At 41.6% G+C, this 23,451-nt stretch overlaps 1 protein-coding gene across 1 annotated transcript in view; it reads right to left on the bottom strand.

Moving 5' to 3' along the window:
* ERC2 (ELKS/RAB6-interacting/CAST family member 2) overlaps nt 1-23,451 on the bottom strand; it is an 875,889-nt gene that overhangs the window by 151,797 nt on the left and 700,641 nt on the right. The window contains exon 19 of the mRNA XM_032458251.1: nt 18,882-18,947. Within this exon, the coding sequence (XP_032314142.1) occupies nt 18,921-18,947 (27 nt within the window). The 3' untranslated portion in view covers nt 18,882-18,920. The remainder of the gene's footprint in view (nt 1-18,881; nt 18,948-23,451) is intronic.

The following is a 23,451-nucleotide window of genomic DNA, read 5'->3' as shown; positions in this document are numbered from 1 at the left end:
CTTTCCACAGACTCGGCACATAGTAAGTGTTCAATAAATGCTTGAAGAATAAAGGAAAATGATTCGATTTGAGAAAGTACAGTGTCTGCCTTTGATTAAATAAATCAAGCACACTAAAGCTGTAGTAGACAGATATACAAGATTCAACCCAATCTCAGGATTGAATGAACAGAAGAGAAATTATTCCATTAAGGAATATAGGCAAGGAAGATTTGGAATGTCAGCAATCCTGCGTGCAGTACTTTAAAATAGAATAAAACAAAGAAACCCTTGAAAAAAAGATCCTAAAAACCAGATTCTAACCCTATGTAGTGCCCTGGGATACAAGGTGCATGCCAGACTGGCCAGCCAAAGGGAAAGGGGTACAGAGGAGGAGGAAGTTCTGTGAAGTTCTCCCTCTTTATCTGTGGAATTCAGGGGCTGGAATAAATGATTACTAAGCTTCCTTCCAGTGCCAAGCTTCCAGCAATCTGTAAGTGGCTGCTCCAGCGGGTCTAGTAGCCTCACAGAGGCTAAAATCAGTTCTCTCAGCTTCAAAGGAACAAAGTCTTGGGTTTGTATGTCAAATGTCAGAGTAAACCTAAGCCTGGCCCCCACTTCCTCTGCATATCACCTGTCAGGGGCTGAGCTGCAAGAGTCAAGGTGGCCCCTTCATTTCAAAGGGCAGGCTGGGAAGGGAGGCAGAATGTGGCAAATGCCACCTGAAAGCCCTCAGCATAAAACTTGGCATAATTTTTAGTTCTTAAAAAACATTTTTTTACTCTTATTATTTTTGTTCTGTCTCAGCAGTAACTTTACTTTGGCTTTATCAACATTAAATAAGTGACTAAGTAAATAAATACATAAAGCAAACACGAGTACCACACTGGCCTCTGGATTCTAATCCGAGGAATGCAGGGAGCCCCATTTCTAGAGATGTATGCACACTCTTTGCTGCTATTGGTTTGTTTCTGCCAACAACTGAGCAACATTTTCTAGTGTGACTATCCTGCGAGCCACAAGTTTGTTTCTAAACTGTACCAGATGCTCATCCACTAACTCAGCTTCGTGTTTTCATCAAAGTTTTATGTTTTGATGATGTACATCCTTGTGAGGTCCACACACCAGCAGCATTAACATTGCCTGAGAGTAAGGTTGCCAGATAAAACATAGGAAATTCAAATTTAACTGGGCATCCAGCTTCTCTTTTCCTCTAAATTTGGCAACCCTACCCGGGAGCCTGTTAGAAATGCAGAATCTCAGGCTCCACTCAGACCTGGGGATTCAGAATGTGCATTTAATAAAATTCTAGGTGGTTGTAAAATCCAAGAGGCATTGGTTTACTTTGTTCCTGCAAATTAAATCTTTTACTCTTAGATTCTGCTAGCAAATTCTGATCTCACATCTGCACCAAACACAGATGAACAGTAATCCATTAACAAGGTTGGTTTGTGTGTCTCCCTCACTGAAGAGCTTCATAGTGTATTCTATTTGCTAATACAGCATTTTTCAACTTGGGTACACAAGGCACCCCACTTGCAATCACCAATCAGCTGGGGCTGGTCCTGCTTGCTGAATCCCCATCACTCCCTGGGAGACGCCAGGCCATGTTAATTGCTTGCTGGGTGGTGGGGAGGAGGGGCGGGGTTACCATCATGCCTTTGATCAGGAGGGAGAAGTAATGGTTTTACTTACATCCTGCTTTGTCTCTGCACAGGCCGAGAGCTGAGGATCTATTTCAGGCTCTCTCTTTCTTCCTAGGATTCTGTTACTGCCTACATACCGCGGCCCAGGGCTTCAGGGGGGGAAACCAAACGCCCTTTGTGGTGCACCCACATGACAGGCTTCAAAATGGAAACAATATTTAAGTTAAACCTGGAAGATCAAGTTTGCTCAAATCTCGCAACACAAGGAGCTTTAGAAAACTTCAGCAGCAGGTCTGTGTTTTTGATGGGGAGAGGCGGGCTGGGATGGAGAAGTGAGACCCTGTTAACAGACGCCAAATTCCTACATGGGAATCAATATTTCCCTTTATTCCTTGTAAATAATAAGGATGATAATAATGCACCCAGACAGAGCCTTGAGAGTTTCAAGGTGTCTTTATAGACACACTCTTCTTCAAGCCACGGACTAATTTTTGGAGGAAGGGGGAAGTGAAGGTAGTCATCACTAGTCTCATACGACAGAGAAGGTACAGCCAGGTAAACACATTTTGAAAGTCAAACAAATCAAGACACTTCCCTCAAGTGGCACATTTCCTGACTCCTAAAACAATGCCCTTTCCCCTGCTCATAGAGATTCATTTATTTGGTTGCCCCAAACTACTCAGATCTCAATAATCCCTCACAGGATTACGAGAAACCTTAAAAAGATTCATAGAATCCTGTTATGGGTTAAATTGCATCCCTCCGCAAAATTCCTATGTTGACGTTTTAATCCCCAGTACCTCAGAAATTGACCTTATTTGAAAATAAAGTCATGTAGATATAATTAGTTAAGATGAGGTCATACTGGAACCTTAATTCAACATGACCAGCATCCTTATAGAAAGAAGAAAGGTAGGCACAGACACATCCACTCCTGGAGAAAGCCATGTGAAGATGAAGACAGAGATCAGGGTGATGCATGTACAAGCCAAGGAATGTCACAGATTAACAGCAAGCCAACAGAACTAACCCTGCTGATGCCTTGACCTCTAGCCTCCAGAACTGTGGGACAATCAGTTTCTGTGTTTAAGCCACCCAGTTTGTGGTGCTTTGTTACAAATCCCAGGGTGGGAAGCACCATCTTGGCGCTAATGCTCGTGCCAAGCCCTGGGCAGAGGGCTTCACATGCATCATCTCACAGCTTCTTCAAATCCAATCTGGGGAGTAGAGCAACTAGAAAGGAGGAAGCTGAGGCTCCAAAAAGTTGAACAACTCAATAAAGATAACACAGCTAGCACATGGCCAAGCTGGATTGAAACTTAGGCAGTGTGAGTCCAGATCCTGTTCTCTTTACCACTAAACTTCAGGTAGAGTGGCCAGGACAACTAATTAGCGTCTACTAAGGAAGCACAGATTTGCTGAGTATGTGGTATTTGTCAGTGGCAGGTGTGTGTCCCTTTCCAGATCAGCACTGCCCCTCTCTCATGTCATCATGCTAGCATCATCCATCTGTATATCCACCCACCACACACGCCCTTACCACCATTCCATCTTTCCAATCCTAATGCTCACACGGACATTTGCAGAGAGTTCATTTTCCTTCTCTCCCTCTAAAAGAAAGATCTGCTTCCTCCAAGTAGTGCATAAGGTGGCTTTATGACTACAGAGTCTGTTAAGTTGCTTCAGTCTGTGGGTCAAACTCCGATAACATTCTCAGCCAGTTCCTTGACCACGCATTTAGAGACCATCTGGATATAGGGCAGTGGTTCTCAACCAAGGGCGATTTTGTCCCCAGGGACAAATTTGCAGTTCTAGACTCATTTTTGGTTCTCATAACTGGGACACAAGGATGCCACTGGCATCTAGAAGCTAGAGTCCAGGGATGCTGCTAAACATCCTACAATGCACAGTTGCACAACAAAGAAGTATCTAGCTCCAAATGTCAATAATGTTGAGGTTGAGAAATCCTGACACAGAATGTTCCCCCTAGAGGCAAAATGCCCACATACAAACTCCAGCTCCATTGCTTACTAGTTCTGCAACCTGGGCCAATATTCTTAAACTGTCTGGGGTCCAGTGTTCTTACCTTCAAAAGGAGACTAATAATAGTACCTACCTCATGGGTTTGTTTAGGGAGAGTGCAGTGAGTTAGTGCATGGCAAGGCACTGAGTAAAGTGTCTGACACGGTGTAAGTGCTCAGGATAGTCACCCTTATTACTTCCAAAGCTGGAGGTGAGGGGCCTGACTGTGGGGCTCCAGTAGCCGTTGCTCAGTTGCACTGTTCTTCAATTTTAGCCTAGGTGGGCAGTCTCAGATTTATGAATGCCTGACATAGGCACTTGCCATTGCCCAAACCACAAGTTGCAATATGGATGGAAACTCTGTTTCACAGTAAAATCAGGCAGGATAAATAATTCAGGCCATCCTTCTCTAAGACCTTTACAAGTATTCAGAAATTCCCCTTGGAATCTTTTCAAGGTCCCCATTTATCTATGCAACATTTATATCACTTTTACAACATGCCCAGATAATACATGGTTTAATGGATTTAACCCTCAAAACCACCTCAAGAGATATGCACTACCTTTTCTCATTCCTTCTGAACAAAACCGCTTCTGCTGAACTATTGGGGCCCAAGATCAATACCTTATTAAATCTGCATTCAATATTATTGTTTTTCCTATTATATTATGGCTGTTATCTTCTTGTAGGTTCCCCAACTCTCTCCAAAAGCATAGGGATTTTAGCAACAGGACGCAGGCTTTTGTAGGTTAGCCTGGGCACCTAACAACTGTTTAACATACACAATATGTATCATATAATAAATGTACAATTTATAATCAATTATATACATATATGTACGTATGATAGATAGATGGATAGATATTATCTTATAAACTCTTACAACTCAACACACTTTCAACCCACTTTGGGATAAACTTCAGTATCCGGTTTAAGGAGCTGAGTCTGAAGAACTCTTTGCTATATAGTGGCTGGTGGTGGCCACATATTATTGAAGAAACAGCATGGGACGTGGTGGTGAATGACAGAACTGGATTCCAGCCTGGTCTGGCTACCTCCTAGCTGTCGACCTTGGCAGTGTGGTTTAACCTCTTCTCTGCAAAATGGGACAACCTAAGACTACATGTTGGGGTAGAAGACTGAGTGGAGTTACACGTGAACAAAGGAGATACTTGATAACAGCTGCTTTCCACCTCTGAACAAATTCCGCTTATCATCATGACTTGGATTCAGGGCTATGAGGCTCATGAGACTGCTGGGGTCAGTTAACTGCTACCCCACATTTCAATGACATTGCGTCACTTTCATATCTTTCCTTTAGTTACTATATTTTATCCCTCTCTGCCTCCAACCCTGGCATTCAAACCATATCAAACTCTATGCCAGCCAACTGAATTGCCCATGCTTATCTATCTATGCAGAATCCATGGCAATATAGATCAGTGAGGCTGCCCTGTGTTAAATGGCAGAGCCCTTGAATTCTTCTTACAATTTTACATTGACAGATAATTAAGAACACACCTTACTTGGGTAAAAGGATTCTAGGAAAGTGGGGACCTCATTTGCTTAGTTTTATTGAATTGCACATAGTAAGTACCTGGTAAATATTTGTTGAAATAATTGCTAAACAGGTGAGAATTAGTTAAATGCTACATAATGCAGTCTGTGGTGTTTTTTCTCAGTGTCTTCTTTCATTTCTTTTCAAATAATCTGAATAATTTGTAGGCAGGAGCACGAGAGCTTAGTTTTTAATCTCATCAACAAAGAACCTTCCAAAGAGGAGACATTCCTTTGGCCTTGGTTGTTGGCATTTCAGATTTAATTACATTTTTCACCCTAAAATTTCCCAACGAGATTAAGAGTCACACACAAAGTCTCCTTCACCCTCTGCTCAGAAGTTTGCACAAGGAGCTCTGCCCACTTTTCATGGGATTTCTGAAAGATGCCAGCTGCTGGCAACCATGAAACATGAAACACAAAGGACTTGTAATCTCCTGGAACATACCTGCTTGCACAATTCCTTACAAGCCTCTCTAAGAATACACCAGAGCCTGCAAGCATGTACTTGCTTTTCTGCAGGCAAAGGAGATGCACTATTGTCTTCCTGAACAAGCTATTTCCAATATTTCCTTTATGTATTCTGGATCAGTCAAGATAAGAGAATACAAACATCCAGGAAAAAAGGCAGCTTTAGCATTTTCTTTGTAATTTCACTGGCTTTCTGGCCTCTGCCCACATTTCCCTGACTTCACATTTTGGTGCTATTTCAATGTAAGGGCTGAAAAATTTCTAGCTTCTTCATGCGTCTAATTCCAATTGGCTATTAACTGTGCTAGTTTATTTGGACTGTGAATTGAGGGCGTTTGAATTTGCAGGCATATATGTTTTTGTTGCCTAGGTAATTTGCTTGACCCTAAGAAAGTTATACCCAACTAATTCCAGGCAGGGGGTTTTTGGTCCAAAGCAAAAAGATCCCTGGGAAGAGCGGTTCTTTGTGTTTCTTTGGTCATGTGTGCTGATGCCAAGTGGTTACAGTGGTCAGACTGATGCTCAATGCCCAACCTGATTCAGAAGATACTCATCAAGTAAACGTTCAGATCTTGATAACACATAGTAGATACTTGATAAATAATGAGAGAAAACTGAGGGTGCAAGACTGTAAGGGGTGACCAGCGAAGAAGGCATCAGAGGAGGTGGTAGTGGGGAAGAAAATAAAAACAACAAGGCCTAGTATTTGCTGAGTGATTACTACGCACCAGCACTGGGCTAGCATTTACATCATCATCTCTCTTGATGAGATAGAACTCATGTGACAGAGGAAAATAAAACATTATTTTGCCCATTTTCTGGATGAGGACACTTGGGCTCAGGGAGTTTAAATAAGGTACCCAAGGTCACATAGTTACTAAGGGGCAGATCTGGGATATAGGGCTCTCACTCCCATTCCATGGACTCCTACATGCAGGATAGGCATTTTATTTACAAAAGAGGGAAGAGCAAGAGGAGGAAGATGAGGTAAAATAAGGTATAAGGAGAAGGAAGGAGAGATGTGGTTAATAGAGAAAAGTCCTGAAGTGGAGAGGAGAAAAATGACAGAGTCCTTGTTGACTATCATCATGATTCTCAGAAAAACAGGGCCATCTTCCTTTCCCATGAGGCGGGGGCTGGGTGGCGAGCTTGAAGACTAAAGCAGAGATCTGAAAGGGTCACCTTGGGGAAATGCAATGTGAGTCAATAATCAAGAGTGCTGGTGAGCAGCTTTGGAGTAAGAAACACCTGGGTTCAAATTCCAGCTCTGACATTCCCGACCTGTGTGACTTTGGACAAGGAACTTCCTCTCCCTGTGTCTACATTTCCTCACCTGGAAAACAGGATAATAGCAGTACTTACCACACAGGGAGAGGTGAGGACTGAACAGGAATAGGACAACTAATATGAAAGCATTTAGAATGGGGATGTCAAAGTATGGCCCACTGAGTCACATCCAACTTGCCACTGTTTTTTTAAGGCCTGAAAGCTAAAAATGGTTAAAAAGCTTTAAACACTTGGAAAAATATCAAAAGAAGAATATTATGTAACATGTGGAAATGATATGAAATTCACATTTTATTGTCTATAATTTCTATCACGCCCATTCATTTCCTTGCTATCTTTCACTGCTTCTGCATTGAATGGCAATTGAGCAGCTGCCCCCAAGACAATATGTGGCACTCTCATGGCTTTGCACTGCTGTTCAGCCCACTATAAATGACAGTGAGGCAGTTAGAACACAATAGCTTTTTGAGTGACATGTGTGTGACATCTATATATGACATCTATGTGTGGATATTTTCAAAGATGAAATACATAAAATACCATTACAGATCAGTGTTCACAGATGAACATTTGCAATACATTTGGATGACAGAGAATACTAACTCTGAACATCAATTAAGTGATATGTTCTTTGCCCCACTGAAGAATCCTATTCTCATTAGTAGACATGGATTACAAAAATTGTGCTCATTATATTATGAATTTCATCAGTGAAAATTTTGTGAAAACTTTTTTTCTTTCTTGTTATATAAATACCTACACAATAGTCTTGGTTTTGCCCTTTGGCCCACACAATCTAAAATATTTACTATCTGGCCATTATAGAAAGTTTGCTGAGCCCTGACTTAGGAAAGTGGCCGGCGTGTGGTAAACAGTACAGGAGAGGAAATGCTGGCTCTCACCTCTGCTGACATCATACATAGCCCCTGTACTATTTCCATCATGAAGGGAACTTGGCTAAAGACCACAAGTTCCCCTTTAAAGGTCTTAATGGACACTGGGTATATATACCCATCAAGTTTCAGGTAAATACTGGATAAAACATACTTGTTCAACCATAGTAAGGAAAATAAAAACTTAATGGTGGGCTGGGATACGTGCCTTCTCCTTTTTAGGCCCATTCATTCTTCCTTTTTGGCATAGAATTCTGCTGGCTCCTAGTTAACGATCTCAAATAATGATGATAGCTATACCCGCTAGGGCAAATAGCCCATCTGAAAGACTAAAGAGATGGCAGATTGCAGCAAAGCTTCCCCTAAATATGCTCCCCAAATATATCTTCCCCAAATATATTCTATATAATGCCAGATCAGGGTCTGGGGGAAAAAAAGATTATGAGCAATAAGCATGGCAAACCCAGCCAACCTTCTTTCTCTCTTGGAGTGTGACAGCTGGCCTGAGGGCACTGGCCCATCAAAGGCTCTGAGAAGGCCTGCAATGAAGAAAACTATTTGAGTCGGTTTAATCCAGCTTTGATTAAACTTATTTGAACATAGAATGCTTTCATTATAATTTTATAAAATAGTATTTCTTAATATCCAGTACTACCAGTGCTCTGACGAGTATCTTTAGGGAATTACTACTATCATGGAATGAGCAGTTGACCAAGAGTCACCTTTCTTACTTTGTAAAATAGGCATCGTGCTACCTGCTTGCTACCTTCACAGAGCTGACGGGGGTGGGGGGGGTCAGATGAGAATCGGGGACATGTGTGTGGTATTTTTTCTAAACTGGTGAGGGAGCTGTGTGAGTAACAAAGAAGTGGGAGAAGTGGCATTGTCAGCCCTCAGAACTTTGAAGATGTTTCTGATAATGAGTGGACTAGGCACAGAGCAGTCGGGCTGAAGGCCTCCTCTCAGCTGCCCCTGCCCTCAGTGTTTTTTGAGGGAAGCAGTGGTCAGCCCAGGGGGAGATGGGGGGAGCCCATCCTTCTGTTCCAGCCCCTGCCAAAGGTGAGAGGTATGTCCAGGGCAGACACCCAGTTACATAAAGCTCCTAGAAGGCCTCCGTGGTGGGAGTTCCGAGCCTCAAACCAGGTACTGGGTTCACACACTCAGTGTGGAAACAGCTTCACAGTCTGGCCTCCTCAAACATGTTAGTGCATTTATAATTTTTAAAAATAATAACATGGGGAAATTCATCTGGCGTGTCTCAGCTTGTACCCTCACACAGTCACTGCCTTATCTGACATACTGAATTTTGCTGGGTCCCAAGCCTGTTGAATCAGGAGGAAAAAAGATTGTTCTTTGGTTCCTAACACTTCCTCATTTTCCCTCTTTCATCTCCATATTCTGTGGAAGGAAAGGACAATTCTTCTCTGTGGACAATTGTACAGAACAACCTGTGAGGCTGAATCGTGTTTCTGATCAGCTGGTGGAAATGCAGTCAGCTGGGCAAGCTGTTCCTCTCAAAAAAATCAGGTGTTCTTTCAATTCCTACTGTGTCACCTGCGTTTGGAAAGAAGAGAGAAAAAGATTTCCCCTAACAGGATTTCATCGTACTCCCAAGCCAGTGCCTTGGTGTCTGGGGATACAAGAATAAAAAATAAACAAAACCATAAAAGCAACCAGTAACAGCAGCAAAAAGCCCTCACACAGAACCAAATCACAACTCAATGTCATGGAACAATGGGGAGACTCCCTTTTTAATCATGGAGGAGTCTTTGGTTTTTAGTTTTTCTATAGAGGGACTTGTACAGAAACTCCTCTCAAATAATGCAGACATCAGAGATTAAGGTGCATTGAAAGAATGGATGCTGGGGGATCAGCAGGGCTGCTAATTCCATTGCACGCTGACTCAGGGCAGCCACAGGCATCTGGGCTCCCTAGGCTGACACCTGAGTGCAGAACAATGAAGCCTCATTCCACTGCCAAGAACAGATGCACTGGGCAGCGTAACTCCCACTCCCTCCCCAGCGGGCTGTAGTGTGCCCTCCCCAAAATGATAAACAGATGTCAATTTGTCAACAATTCAATCATGTGGCATTGTGTAAATAACAACAGCAATAATAGCCTTAGTACCTTTAAAGGCTTAAAGCAGCACCTCAGAGTGGTGCAACCAGCATTGAAACAGGGTCTCTATGACTCCAGAGCCTGGGGGCTGCCAACCACTTAGCACCAAAGACAGGTCTGTCCCCATCAATTATATATTTACATGACTATATGTGGTAGGGATAATGGGCCTAAAAATGGTACTTTCTCTGAGTGAGAAATTTAAGAATTGTTTCTCCCCATGATTGCTCATTAAACTTTATTTTCTACAATGAACATAAAAGTAATAAATGGGGAAATGAAGTGGTGGCTGTAAGAAGTTCAAGTTTTCCAGCAACAGTGATCTTTGTGATTTTTATTTCAGAGCCTCATCCTATGTTTTCCTCTGAAGGACAAAGGTACAATGTATACCAGAGGGGTCTTTAGCTACATATAGACATTTGCCTTTTTTATTCTGAATCTAATAGGTTTCATGAAGACATGATCTTTTCTCAAAAAGATAACAATCTCTTCTACATCATTCCAGGAGCTCTTTTTCCACGGCTCTGCATATACACAGTGACTGGGGCACTAAGGAAATGCTTGAGGACAGAAGAATCCTCAATTGCCTATGCCCTGTGACCACCGACACAGATATAACGGGAGGGGGCCAAACATATGAGGACACACAGTGGGATCGCAAGTGAGTCAGGCTGACCCTTAGCCTGTGGAAAGCATCTGAAAGCTGAAAGAAACAGCAGGCCGCCTCTTTATGCAGATTCAGCATCTCAGTGATTTTGTTACCATGGGAACAGGTCTGTGAGACTGAAGGCAAGTGTGGCCTACGGTTTATCAGGACAGGATCTGCATGGGAGAGATGGGGGTAGCTAAGACAAGGGCCTGGCAGGATGAAAGTTCTCGATTACTATATGCTGCTATTCTTAGCATTTATATTATATTTTCTGGAAAACAAAGCTAGAGAGAATGTATCTTAGCAGCTCAATGAATCTGACACACATGTTCATGGGAAAGGTGCCTTGTAGCCACCCAGGCAAAATGGGACTGTTGTATCTGTTTCATGAGATCATCTGGTAGTCTAGTGGGCCTGCACTCTTCCTGCAGGGGAAGGCATACCTGAGGAGGGCTGAGGATAGATTTCAGACCCATCTGGACATGGCCAATGGCCTCCAGCCAATTAATACCTCAATGGCAGAGAGGAATATAGTCATTCTGGTTGATATACACAGTGGTGGCTATATATATGTACATTGTTTTGGATGTTGTTGTCTAGTTTTTTTGTTTTTGTTTTTCATTTTGTTGGGACTGTGGAAAAGATTGGAAAGAGATGGAACTGGGGAACTCCTCTCTCCAAGAAATTCTGTTTCAGCCTGTTAACATTGCCCACCACTTGGGCATCTCTCCAAAGCAAGCCTCTGAGAAGAGTCTACTCTTGGTCTACAAGTCTAGGAATGAGACCTATGGCTGATCCTCTGGAAGAGAGGGTGTGTAGCATTTTGATGTCCCAAGCGTAAGACACAATTTATGGGAAGGATTGTTACAAATGGTGATTTATGTCTCTCTGGCACCTGCAAACATCCAGACAGTGCTAACTGCCATTAGTGCCTTTCCCCCTGTTCTCACCCATGGCTGGATTTCCTGATGTCCACTCAGCTTATTATTTTTCTTTCAGTGTCCAGTTTCCATACTCCTCCCACCCATTGATATCTGTGTCTCAGATTAATTTTAGCCAGATGTGAGTGTCTGGATTTCTCCAAGATTTGTTACTTTCCCTCCATGCTCCTAACCTTCTTTGAGCCATTTGCATGATTTCTCTGACCTCCCTAGTGTTTCCAACACGTCCCAAATTAGTGTCATCTGCGACTTTCCTTCACATGCTCTTTTCTCCCCTTTACAGATCATTAATAAAAAGGTTAAACAAGACCAGACCAGCACCACACTCTGGCAAATGACAAAGGGGTGGAAGAGGCTGGAGAGCTCCCTGTGCGCCAGCCCTGGCACAAGAAGGATGTAATGTAATGCAGCAACACTCCACTAGACGCCTCCCGCCTCTGGCCCCCGGTCATTTATCACCACTGTTTGTTTATGATTTCTCAGCCAGATTTCAGGTCCTGAGAGTGTGGTCATATCCAAGCCAATATGCATTGCTTTGCCAGGTAACCCTCATAAACTCCAGAAAAACCCACAAGAACTTATTTACTGCACTTGATTCTGCTTAAAAGCTTCTACCCCTGTCTCCAAGACCATCAGACTTGAGAGCAGAAAAAGGTAGACTGAGGTATCATTATCCTTTTCTCTCTTTCAATTCATCAGCTCACAACTGTTCATCAAATATTTGTTGGCATTTCATGTTATTCACTTGATTTTTCTTTGAGCTGAAAGAAACCCTCTGCTAGTGACATGGATTAATCCATAGTCTCCAGTAATCAAACCTTCCTTTGCTAGATCCAGGCATCATTTAAATCAAAGGTAACTAAAAAAGGTGTGTTTTTCTGGTAAAAAAGCTTTAAGACCTGCTAGAAAATGTATACTTGGCTCATGTAACTATAGTCATAAAAATAGATTTCCCCTTTTGATTTTCATCTCTTCTCTCTTTTCTCTTACCCACTCCCTCCTCCACCAAATTCACCCATCCCACAGTATCAACTACTTTCTTCAGTCGGCATATAGAGTCCAGCAACAACAACAGTGATAGTCTCGGGAGGACTGGCCTCACCATGAATCATACATGGGTAGGTATCTCATTCACCTCATCTCACCTAATGCTCACCACAGCCTTGGAAGATGTGCACAACCTTCTCCAAATAAGAAAATGGAAGAGCAGAAAGGGAAGAATACTTATAAACAGTGCTGGAGCCAGGATCCAGACATAGACTGGTCTGAATCCAGAGAACACACTACGAGCCACCCTGCCACACTGCCACTCTGTTTATCATAGATTAGCAGTTCTTCACCTTTTCTCAGTCACTGGCCCCTATGGGTATTCACTGAGGATACAGATACTCTCTCTCTTTGTGGGGTGCGCATATACCCCATCATGATATCATAGTCTGTTAATCACAGCATCATAACATCAAAGTCTGTTAATCAAGTCCAGGGTTGGCAGACCCTTGGGAGTTCATAAACACCAGCTTAAGAATCTGGGTTCTACTCTAAATTCCTCTAGGGTAGGAACTGTATTTTTTCATTGCCTCAACTCCAGCACTGAGATGAAGAAATATTTTTTGAACAAATTATTGATTAAAAGGACTTGGGGTAGGACATTCAAGCTATTGCTCTGAAGAACAGCTTTACAAGCCTGAATAGAAGATATAAATATATAGATGTCTTCCAGAGAAGCAAAGAAGCCAAAAAAAGAAGGTAGTTGGGAAGAACTAAAGCAAAAACGTCTCACTTTGCCTAGGAATGAATTCTGCAACTGGAAGTAGGCCAAGCCCTTGCCATGGTGGTTCCGAAACAGCTCATAGCTACTTCCAGTTACTTCTGATCTTAACTCTTGAAAACAGATTATTGAAAGCTTCTTCTGCAGGAAGTAATATACTTGGAACATCAAAATGGAAAGCCAGTCATGATGAGCAGCCAAAATCTTATGAGTCATGCTTTAACTGACAAAATTCTTGATGCCTGGAGAGCTCAGGAAAAACTGCAAGAAACAGTGGCATTTTCCTCCTATCCCTAGGTCCTTTTCATCCTTCTACAACTTTGGGAGCTCCGTTTTTCTCTAGACCACTGTGCCCACACATGTCTCCCTATTCTATGACTGCTGACTTTTCTTTGCAATCTTTGATATTCAATTCTTTCCTTTTTTTCTTTTTAAGGGGGGGGTATTTGGTTTATTTATTTATTTTTAGATGAAGTACTGGGGATTGAACACAGGACCTCGTGCATACTAACCACGTGCTCTACCACTTGAGCTATACCCTCCCCCACTCAATTCTCTCCTTTTCTTTGACAGTCAAAGGAGACACACACTCCGGAAGTTGGACTGCAGCTATGCTTTAAACCTGACAGCCTGCATGTCACTACAATGAGAGGCCAAAGATTCCCCTGTTGATATACAGGCAAATAGAAAATAGGGAGGTCAAAAGTCTGCCTTTCCTTGGCCAGTCCCACTGGACACCTGGGGAAAACAGAACAGAACAGGACTCCTACTCAGCTCCTCACCCTCCAACAATGGCTTACCCCAGCTTTGACACCCAAGATAGAAATCTGGAGGCATTCTTGATTTAGTCTTTTCTCTTAACTCTTCATCAAAGTCTGCTGACTTCACTTCTTAGTATCATCTCCAATTTATCCACTTGTCTGCATCTCCCCCACTGCTCCACTGGGCAGCACCATCAGTTCTTCCACAAATGATGGAAAACCTCCTACTTCTGCTCTTTCTGCCGTAACAATTCATCCTCTACACAGCAGCTTGGGTTGTTCTACAACGTAAATCGAATCTTATCACATCCCTGCTGTAGATCTTCTAATTTTCTCTTCTTTCTTTCTTTCTTTTTTATTTTTCTCACTTTTCTTAGGCTAAAAACCCAAACTCTCTCTTCCTTGGCCTAAGGCCCTACATGATCTGGCCCCCTCCTATTTCACCTTCATCTCACTGTTTTATTTTCTACCCAGAGTTATGATCGTTAAGCTCCTTCAGCCCATAAAGCTCTTTCGCACCTTCAGCCACGTGCTGAAGTAGGTTCCTCCTGTTAATCTCAGTATCTTCCAAGTTTCCATCAAAGCAATGGCCAAAATGTATGAGGTTTCCATTCATATGTTTACATTCTTATGGTCTCTTTCCCTCAACTAGATTGTAAGACTCAGAGGGTAGCAACCATGTCTATTTTAACTATCACTGTTGTTTCAGCATCTAACCAAGAATTAAACCATTTGATGAAACAACAGATGAATAAGTGAAAAAAAAATGATTGAATGAATGAATAAATGAATGAAGGAAGGAAAAGTATTAGTAGCTAATGACACAAGGAGGAGATGTATCCGATTCTCAGTCACAGGAAATACAGGTTGAATTAAAAACACTAGTCGGTATCCCTGGACAGCTGGTGTAAAAGAAAATTTCACTTCGCAGAGAAACTAAGACTTCAGTTGAGGAGGCTGAGCACAGGACAAGCAGGATGAGCACAGGCCTTGTGTCCAGACCTTTTCTGCTGAGAGAAGGCATGGAACATATAAACTTCCTAGCCACAATAAAATATCTCCTTCCTCACTCCTCCTGAGAGAAGGCATGCCAGGGAGTTCCACAAGCCTTCGAGCACTGCTTCTATGTGTATAGAATTCCTTTCTCAAGTCCAAGTGCTCTGTGATTCATATGTGCACTCACTGTAACACTGTCCACGTGCTGGTGCAATAGAGCTACAACTCCTCATCTTAACAGATTACATCTACTAGCATCATGGCCCTGTGCCAAAACTTGTTAATGCCCACATCTATATTTTTACAAACCAGGTCCTAAACATATGCATATGTCTTCAATCTAAGAAGACTTATTCTTTAAGAAATAAAAATGATCTTGTGTTCTATGTCTGCTCAATTACGGGAGTCCACAGTAAAAGTTCAAACATTCAAATGTCAAGGCAGATGTGGCACTAGATCTCACAAGGCCCCTCACTGTCCCACCTCACTGAATGTTCACAAACCAAACTGCTCCTTGGGGGTCCAAGGAAAGCACCTCCATTTAATGGAAATGAAGAGTTATTTGCTGACACAAATGATTGCCACGTCAAGTGGATTTTCCCAAAGGACATTGGAGAATTAAGCAGTCGCTTTTCCTATACTTTCAAAGCAAGAGAGAAAATGCAGAAGGGCTCTAAGAGCACATTTTCACAATCAAATTGAGGGAGGAGGGAGGTACCGAGAGGACAGTGGCTGAATACACATTTCAGTGATGCCCATGAGGGTAAGAACTTGCTGGAAATGCAATCCCTTGAAGTCTTTGCAAGAAAACCAGAAAAATAAGGCAGCCAAAGGTAAATTTCAGGCATAAGAAAACAGGAGTGGGGATGAGCCAATAGGGAGGGGGATTGGAGAGAAGTTAGAGGCAGAGTATAGGAATATACGGTGGATCTAAACAGGACAGACTACTAATAATTTGCGGGGCCCGGTGCAAAATGAATTGTGAGGTGACTTGTTCAAAAATTATTAACAGTTTCAAGCCAGTGACAGCAGAGCATTAAACCAAGCTTGGGGTTCTGTGGACTACATAGGTCACATGCTGATAATGCTGGACTGGGGTGTGAGGTTTATGGAGGGAACAACTACCTCTGTCAAACTCTTTAGAAAAGCAAACTTTCCTCAGTCACTTTGCTCTCAGAAAACACCACCCTTGAATGATCACAGTGAGACAAATAAATCATGCCTGGGCTTGTCTCTAGAAGTGCCAAAAAAGGGAGGAGCTGTCAGAGTTGTTATGTTAATTCCAATTTGTTATAATTTTTGGAGTGGCTTTTCCTAAATTATGATTCATTTCAGCACCAAAACACCAGATTCAAGTCAGGGCCTTCTGACGCTATTATAAGCATATTACTGATGCCTAGTAAAATAACTTCTTGTAATGTTTCTTTTATAAGGGCCATAAATCAAAATATTTAAAACAGTTAATTTTTAATGTACCACTATTATCCATCTTTAGTTATAAATTTAATGTCTCCTTAGGCCCCATAGACTGTAATGCGACTCAAAACATGCAACGGCTGTTCAGCAATAGAAAGTTCTCCCAGTATCTCATTATTTAAATCCTTAAGATACAGTTTTAAAAGCCTGAGGATATCTGAGCAAACTTGTTTAAAGGAGTCATAAAGAAAGATAAGTAGTTTTCCTCAGAAGCTTATAAAATTTATTACAACATATTAAAGTAGAATTATGTATTGACTAATTTTCAGAAGACATTTGTTTTCTGGGGTACATGGTATCTGGGGAAATTTCATGAAGAAATAAGGAGGATGGGGATTTAGCACCATTGTCTCCATTTGCCTCGAGCAAAAAAAGCAAGGTTGTCTGTGGGCCTTGGCTCCAGTTCCATTCTGAGGATGACAAGGTTCCTATCTCAGGGGGTGGTAGGGTAGGTGTCATGAATCTTGTGAAAGAGCAATAAAAATTTCTATTATTCAGGAGGTGACACAAATGTAGCCCAGCACCCTAACGCTTACAATGGCAGAAGACGCAGCCTCGCAGGAGAGCTCCCCAGAGGACTTACACTTCTCAAGACAGTCTCCAAACTCTTAGAAACTTCCTTTGCCTTCCTATTCCATGCATGCTGTGGGAAAGTTTCAAGAGTTCACTCTTTACCATTATAAAATCTTTACTTCTCATTTAAAGCTTTTTTAAGGTCAATTTACAATTTTATTAGCTTTTCTGAATGAATAAATATGATGTTTCTCTTAAAGTTTTCCTTAAATAGGGAGAGAGTCTCCCAGATAGAACCTTGGGAATTTCTCTGGTTTCCTTACCTCCCAATATTGACAAGCTTCCCTTTGGAACCACTCTGTATCTGAAGAGTTCATTCTAGTGTTGTTTTCCCCTTTACCCAGGAAAGGGAGAAGAGAGGAGACAGACATTCTGATATGACCAGGAAGCAGTTTCTACTGGCAGCAAAATGATCCAGAAGGTGTTACATCTTTATTATGCGAAAGGATGTTGTATCTGAAAATCGACCTCCTGTGTGTTCCTCGCACGACCAGAGAAAGCAATCTGACTCACTGGGGGGACCTACAACAGCTTCAACTGAGCAGTGAAACACATGAATGAAATTGTCACCTACATCAAAAACACATCAGTTACTGTTTTAAAATTCATCTGAAGCACCACTGTTCTAAAATTTGACGGCAAGACTTGTGGAAGGGCACACCTGGTGAGTTATCCTGAAGAATTGCCTCTTTGTCACAGACCTGGGACATTTCACGTTTGTCCCCCCAAAAGGAACTGCACATTGAGTACTTTTTGACCATGGCACACAATCTACATTCCTTGTTCTGAACAAAATGGCATATACAATGTCACCAAGTTCAACAGCATATTCTATATCACCATAGGTATATTCAAATCCATAGAGTTGTGACTTGGCGTTAAGCAACCTGCAATATTTTGGAAAGGTATGATTCTCAGCAGCAAAAGTTGCTAGAGTTCAATGTCCCATTAAAACCGTGTGGCAATCACTTACCCCACTATTCAATTACAATGCAGTTAGCACAGAAATAAAGGGTGGGTTCTTAATAGTTAAAAATCACCCTTTAAAAGAGCAAAATCCTTTGAAAACGTAATGCATGAAATTTATAATGCAAAACTCCACAGAAACACAATTGTCAAAAAGCAACAGATACAGTACCACTTACGAGACCTACCGATAGTAGTATTTCTATTCTAATTCATTTAAAGAGATACAGTTACCCATTCACCATTACTATGCCTTGATCCTTGTGTTTTCTTCAGAACTGCCATAGAAGAGAGTACAATCCATTAAATGGGCTTCTTAGAGGTGATAGTTTCTGCTCCATGAAGACATATAGTTTTATTTCCCTTATTCCTTGCCAAACATCTGACACAACCAGAAGGACATGAAAGTCACACCACACTGGCATATCTGGTAAAAGCAAGCAGTCGGCTGAAAATCACGACCGAAGAACTGTGACAATTCCTGAGTCCATAATCATGCCTTAAAAAGTGTGTATAAGTCCTAACAAGGGCATAGTTGACATCTTAAATAACACAGAAACATTTGAATCGTGCTCAACCCAGCCCCAACAAGGCAGAGCGATAATGTGGTTGCAGGGAGGGGGAGTAGGAAGGAGGAAGCTCTTGGGGATGGTCACAGAACACAGAAGCAAACACAGGGCACAGTCACAAACGTCAGCGAACACAATTGAGCACACACACAATATAACACTAGAATGCAATTTTAAAAGAAAAATGATATAAAAGATGGTTTCTCACCCCTCAAAACAAAACTGGAACTTTGGTTTACAGGCCCGGCTATGCCCATATGCCCTCCTCGTCATCCTGTGGCCGGCCCGGGGTAGGGAGGTGCACGGAGAGGAGGGGAGCACCGGAATGAAAGAAGAGAAGGTTAGTTACACCGTGATGCACTGCAAAGGCACACTGATCTTCACTTTGTTTTTTAATCTTAAAGAGCGAGGGAAAAAAAAAATCCATAGTAACTTAAGTTCCACATCACTGACTTGTAAAATACATAGCTGAGTTTTGTATCTATGGCAACTCCCACACAAAAACATTCCACCCACCCAGCTCTGACTCTGTGTCAAGATTGGATTAGAAGATTAAAATTAGTCTACATTAGCAGATGATTATTTTTTTGGAAAGCATGCAATCTGAATTGCATACGCCTAAGGAGTAGATTAAACCTTTTAAGTAAGCAGAGAAGTAATTATAGTAACCAAATACTCTTAATTTCTCTTAAGCTTAAAGTATCAATAAAGGCTGAAGAAGAATTAGAAAGGAAAAAAAAACTCCATCGACTTGGGTGGAGCAAACTCCTATAGCATGCGAGAATTCACATCAGTTATTTCACAAAGGCTATGATCTTCTCGATTTGTCAGGTTCTATTTTGCTCTTAGCCTAAAAAAGGATGTGCCCGCCATAGAATAATTATACATTTGCATGGAATGATTATACAATCACAATCAAATAAATTTCAAAGCAAAGGGAATAAACTTTCAATTTGGTAGAATGCTTGCAGAAAGGAAGTTTTGTTTAACTTCAAATTGTGTTCAACCGTGGATAAACTGAAACTTATTTGGTCTGAATTCTTGTTGAAAACATTTCCATAATGGTTCAGGCCATTTTCCTCACTTAGCGAAGAGGCCAACAGGCAGGGTAATTGAAACTTTGAAGACAGAAATATGTCTACTATCACAAGGTCCTGTTTTGAACAAGAATTCTCAGTGTTTACTGCGAGGATAGAAACAAAGTGTAGAAAACTGAGTGGTTCATACCCTGGCCTCACACATCATTTGGGAGCTGTGTCTTTTAATAAACCCCTGACGAAATCAGGTTTTCCTATGATTTGCTTCTTTGAGAATCAGGAACAGGAAAAACAGCAACTTGGAAAACTTCCTTGTGATTTGTATCCCTATTGCTTAACCTGTTGTCATTATTAGGTTGAATCCTATGAAAATGCCAGTATTTGATCATTTTTGATCTAGAAAAACAGCAGTTTCATACAGTTCAACCTCATCTTGCAGTTAGGTCAAGGTAATTTTCATCTACTCAAGGATTTAGATCTGTGGTCTTTGAAATGAGTTTTTGTATCATTTCTTTCCTTTGTATTTCTGTGAATTTTACTTTTGTGCATTTAAAAATATTATTCTGATAAAAGATGATCACCAGACTGCCAGAGGGGTCTGTGGCCCACAAACGTTGTACAATGCCCCACTAATTTCAGTCAATCAAGTGATTTGCACAGAGTCTACAGTGAACAACTCAGTATGAATTTGCACTGACAGTTTAGATAGCACTATTCTGGCAAAAAATAGAGTACAACTGATCATCTTAGCTGGGTCTTCTCATATAAAATTTACCTGTGTTTATTTATCACTACACAGTCTATAATTGCTCCTGGCAATAAATTTCTCTTTTCCCTACAAAACTTAAGAAATACGGATTTTTACATTCATTAAACTTCCTCTCAGTTTCAGGAGAAAAGCAAAGTTGAAGTCTCTTTTTATACTAATGAAGAAGGAAAATCTATAGCATGGGACCCTCAGGCATTCACAAATGGGTTTCAAAGGGTCTAGGAATCTCTTGAAATTCAGCATAGAATGTTGTGGGTACCTGTATGTATCTTTCTCCGGATGGAGGCACTAGCTGCCATTATGAAGTTCTTAACCCCCAAAGTCACTGCTCTAGGAAAACTCCAGGCTCAGAGAGATGCTATGATTTGCCAAAGTCACAAAACAAAATAGGAAGTTTTCCCTCAAATGTAACCCACAGCCCCTGCTGACTGCTTCTAAATGGCTGTAAAAATCACTCTCCTTACAGAGCAGTTTATTTCACTTTGCATTTAAAACCCAACAGCATGTATACACTCAGTTGGTTTCAAATCCATTCACAGAGGTTTTAAATTTAAAAAAAAAAAGAAGAGGAAAGAAAAGAAAGCCACTGCAACCAAAATCTACCACTATTTTCCTAACAGTGAAATGTGGTCTAATGCAAATTACTTTTAGCAAATTAAATATATTAAAAAGTGGTAATTAATTATGATTGAAGCAGACAGGAGTTGTAGCTTGAAAATATACACTGCCAATATCACTACTGTGCCTCGTCCACCATAGGAATAAAAAGGAGCTCCCAGATGTCGAGGGTTATTAAAAGCCAGATGTTGAGATTGACATCTTATATGCTGGTGAATAAAGTAAAGAAATATGACAGTCCAATATAAACTTTGCTAACATTTAACATGGCAGAAATGTGGATAAATTCCTTCAGTGAACTCAGAATATTATGCATTTCTTTCAAGCTTTTTGTTTCTAAAGTTTAAAGTTTTCAAAAGAAAATAGAAAGGGAAGTGGTGGCCACTTCTGGTCTCTCTAATCTTCAAAGCTTAAACATGAATTGACCCTAATCACTAAGTGATCTGGGTCAGAGTGAGTGTCCGCTTGGGGAATAAAAAACAAAAATGCAGGAGCTAATCAGAGACGGAGCTCCAAGCATTTCCAAACGTTCACAGCTGTTTGACTCCTGCATTGCCTGCATCTTTGTATGCAAATATTAATTTTTTTCAGCAACCTTACTGTACAGAAATGTAAATCTGAGGATCAAAAAATAAGAAACAGATAAATGTTACTTGATCCCTAAATTCAGGCCAACTTATTTAGAAATTCTTGGGGTTTTTAAATGCATCTATCAGGCCTGGAAGAGTCTGTTTCCTTCCCTTGTTTTTCTGTTTTCAAATCGACTTTGCAGTGGTGTTTCTCGATGTTGCCTGGTTTGCTCCCTTGTGTGTTCTTCATCAATGATTGCTATGCCAGGAGTTGCCAAAATATCCGAATGGGAAGAAAGCCTCTAGTCCATCAGTCATCCATCTGCTTTTGTTCACAGCATCTGGGGATGGGAACATCCAAGGTGGGCTGAAGCCCAGAGCACAGTGACCACAAAACACAGCAGATTTTGAAGAGGGAGGAGGTTTAACTATCAAGTAAACTCAGGATGTATCTATGGCTTCAGAGATGATATGAAGCCTTGATGGAAATCCTGTAGTCCCAGATGTTGGGCCCTAATGGGGTTCTCGAAATACTGAGATAAAACAAAATCCCTTACCAGATGGGCTGCTCACTGGGCTATGTTGATGACAAGATCTAAGGGCAAAGTGACTGAGTCATCACTGACAAAACAGGAGACCTGCTGTTGTGGGGGACACTTATTAGCCCCAGCAAAGAAGCTCTGGGAAGGAACTCTATAATATGACATGATAAATGGCCCAGTGTAAACCTTTAATTGGTCTCTATTTTGAAGCATTAGGTATCGCCAGCAGGCAAGCCCTGGCCCATCACAGGATATATATTCTTTAAACACCTGCAATTTTCTCTGAGTTGATAGCTGGCTTTTTTCTTGAAATAGAAGGACTAGGTTCCTAGTGGGGATCTTACTGTCACACCTGTACTACCTGGAAATGCGAATGAGAATTAAATGATGGAAATATCATCTTCAAATCAGCCCACTGCCTCTGTGAGAACTCAGCCAGCTAACTCTGCCAGGAAGTCCACCCTGGTCTCCTTGTGGGAAAAGCAAGAAGACTGTCCTGGTTACTAACAGGGTGTGGTGTGGACAATCACCAGACCCAATCCTACTCCTACTGCAGTTCATGGCTTGTCTGACATTTTTTGCAAACTTCAAGCTCCAGGAGTCTGCAAACTTTGGCCACATGAGTCACGGTAGCAGGACCATAGTGCAGGACTCATGATGTACCCTGTGCCTGGGTTTGACCAAAGCAGCTCCTTTTGGCATGTCCAAATGCAGGCCTGGCCAGAACTGGGAAAGGCAGGTGCATGTATAAAGGAAAGCAAGAAACATGAACCTGGAAACAAGGGCATCGAGCCTTGTCAGGCACTAACGAATTTTCTCTCAGGGTCAAATCCAAACCTTCCCTTTAGAGACCACCCATTTGTGTCTTTCACCTCTCCTGCCTCCTGGAATGCTTAGCCCATGGATGGATGTCTCTGTTCAGGTGATGAGGTCAGGAATGGCTGTACACTCTTACATGATCTGTAGTTGTTACAGCCTGTGGGACCTATTTGCAGACAAGTTCTCACTAAAGAATTAGGAAAGTCCTATCCAGGTTCAGATACCTGGTATATGTCCTGTTTAAATATAAATGTTAACTTCTGACCTGGGCTAGACATGAGCCAGTGGGTATTAGCACCTGCCCCAGGTTGGAGAGTGTGACAGGTTTCCGTGTTTCTTCACTGAGTCTCACCATGACACAGGTGCCGGGAGGCTCTTTAGGCAGATGTGGAAAGGCAGGCTTGGGGAGAAAGATTAAGCAGCT

The sequence above is a fragment of the Camelus ferus genome, chromosome 17 (assembly GCF_009834535.1).
Source record: "Camelus ferus isolate YT-003-E chromosome 17, BCGSAC_Cfer_1.0, whole genome shotgun sequence".
Lineage (NCBI taxonomy): Eukaryota > Metazoa > Chordata > Mammalia > Artiodactyla > Camelidae > Camelus > Camelus ferus.
Note: the sequence above shows the minus strand (reverse complement) of the source record. Positions and strands in the feature narration are given on the sequence as shown.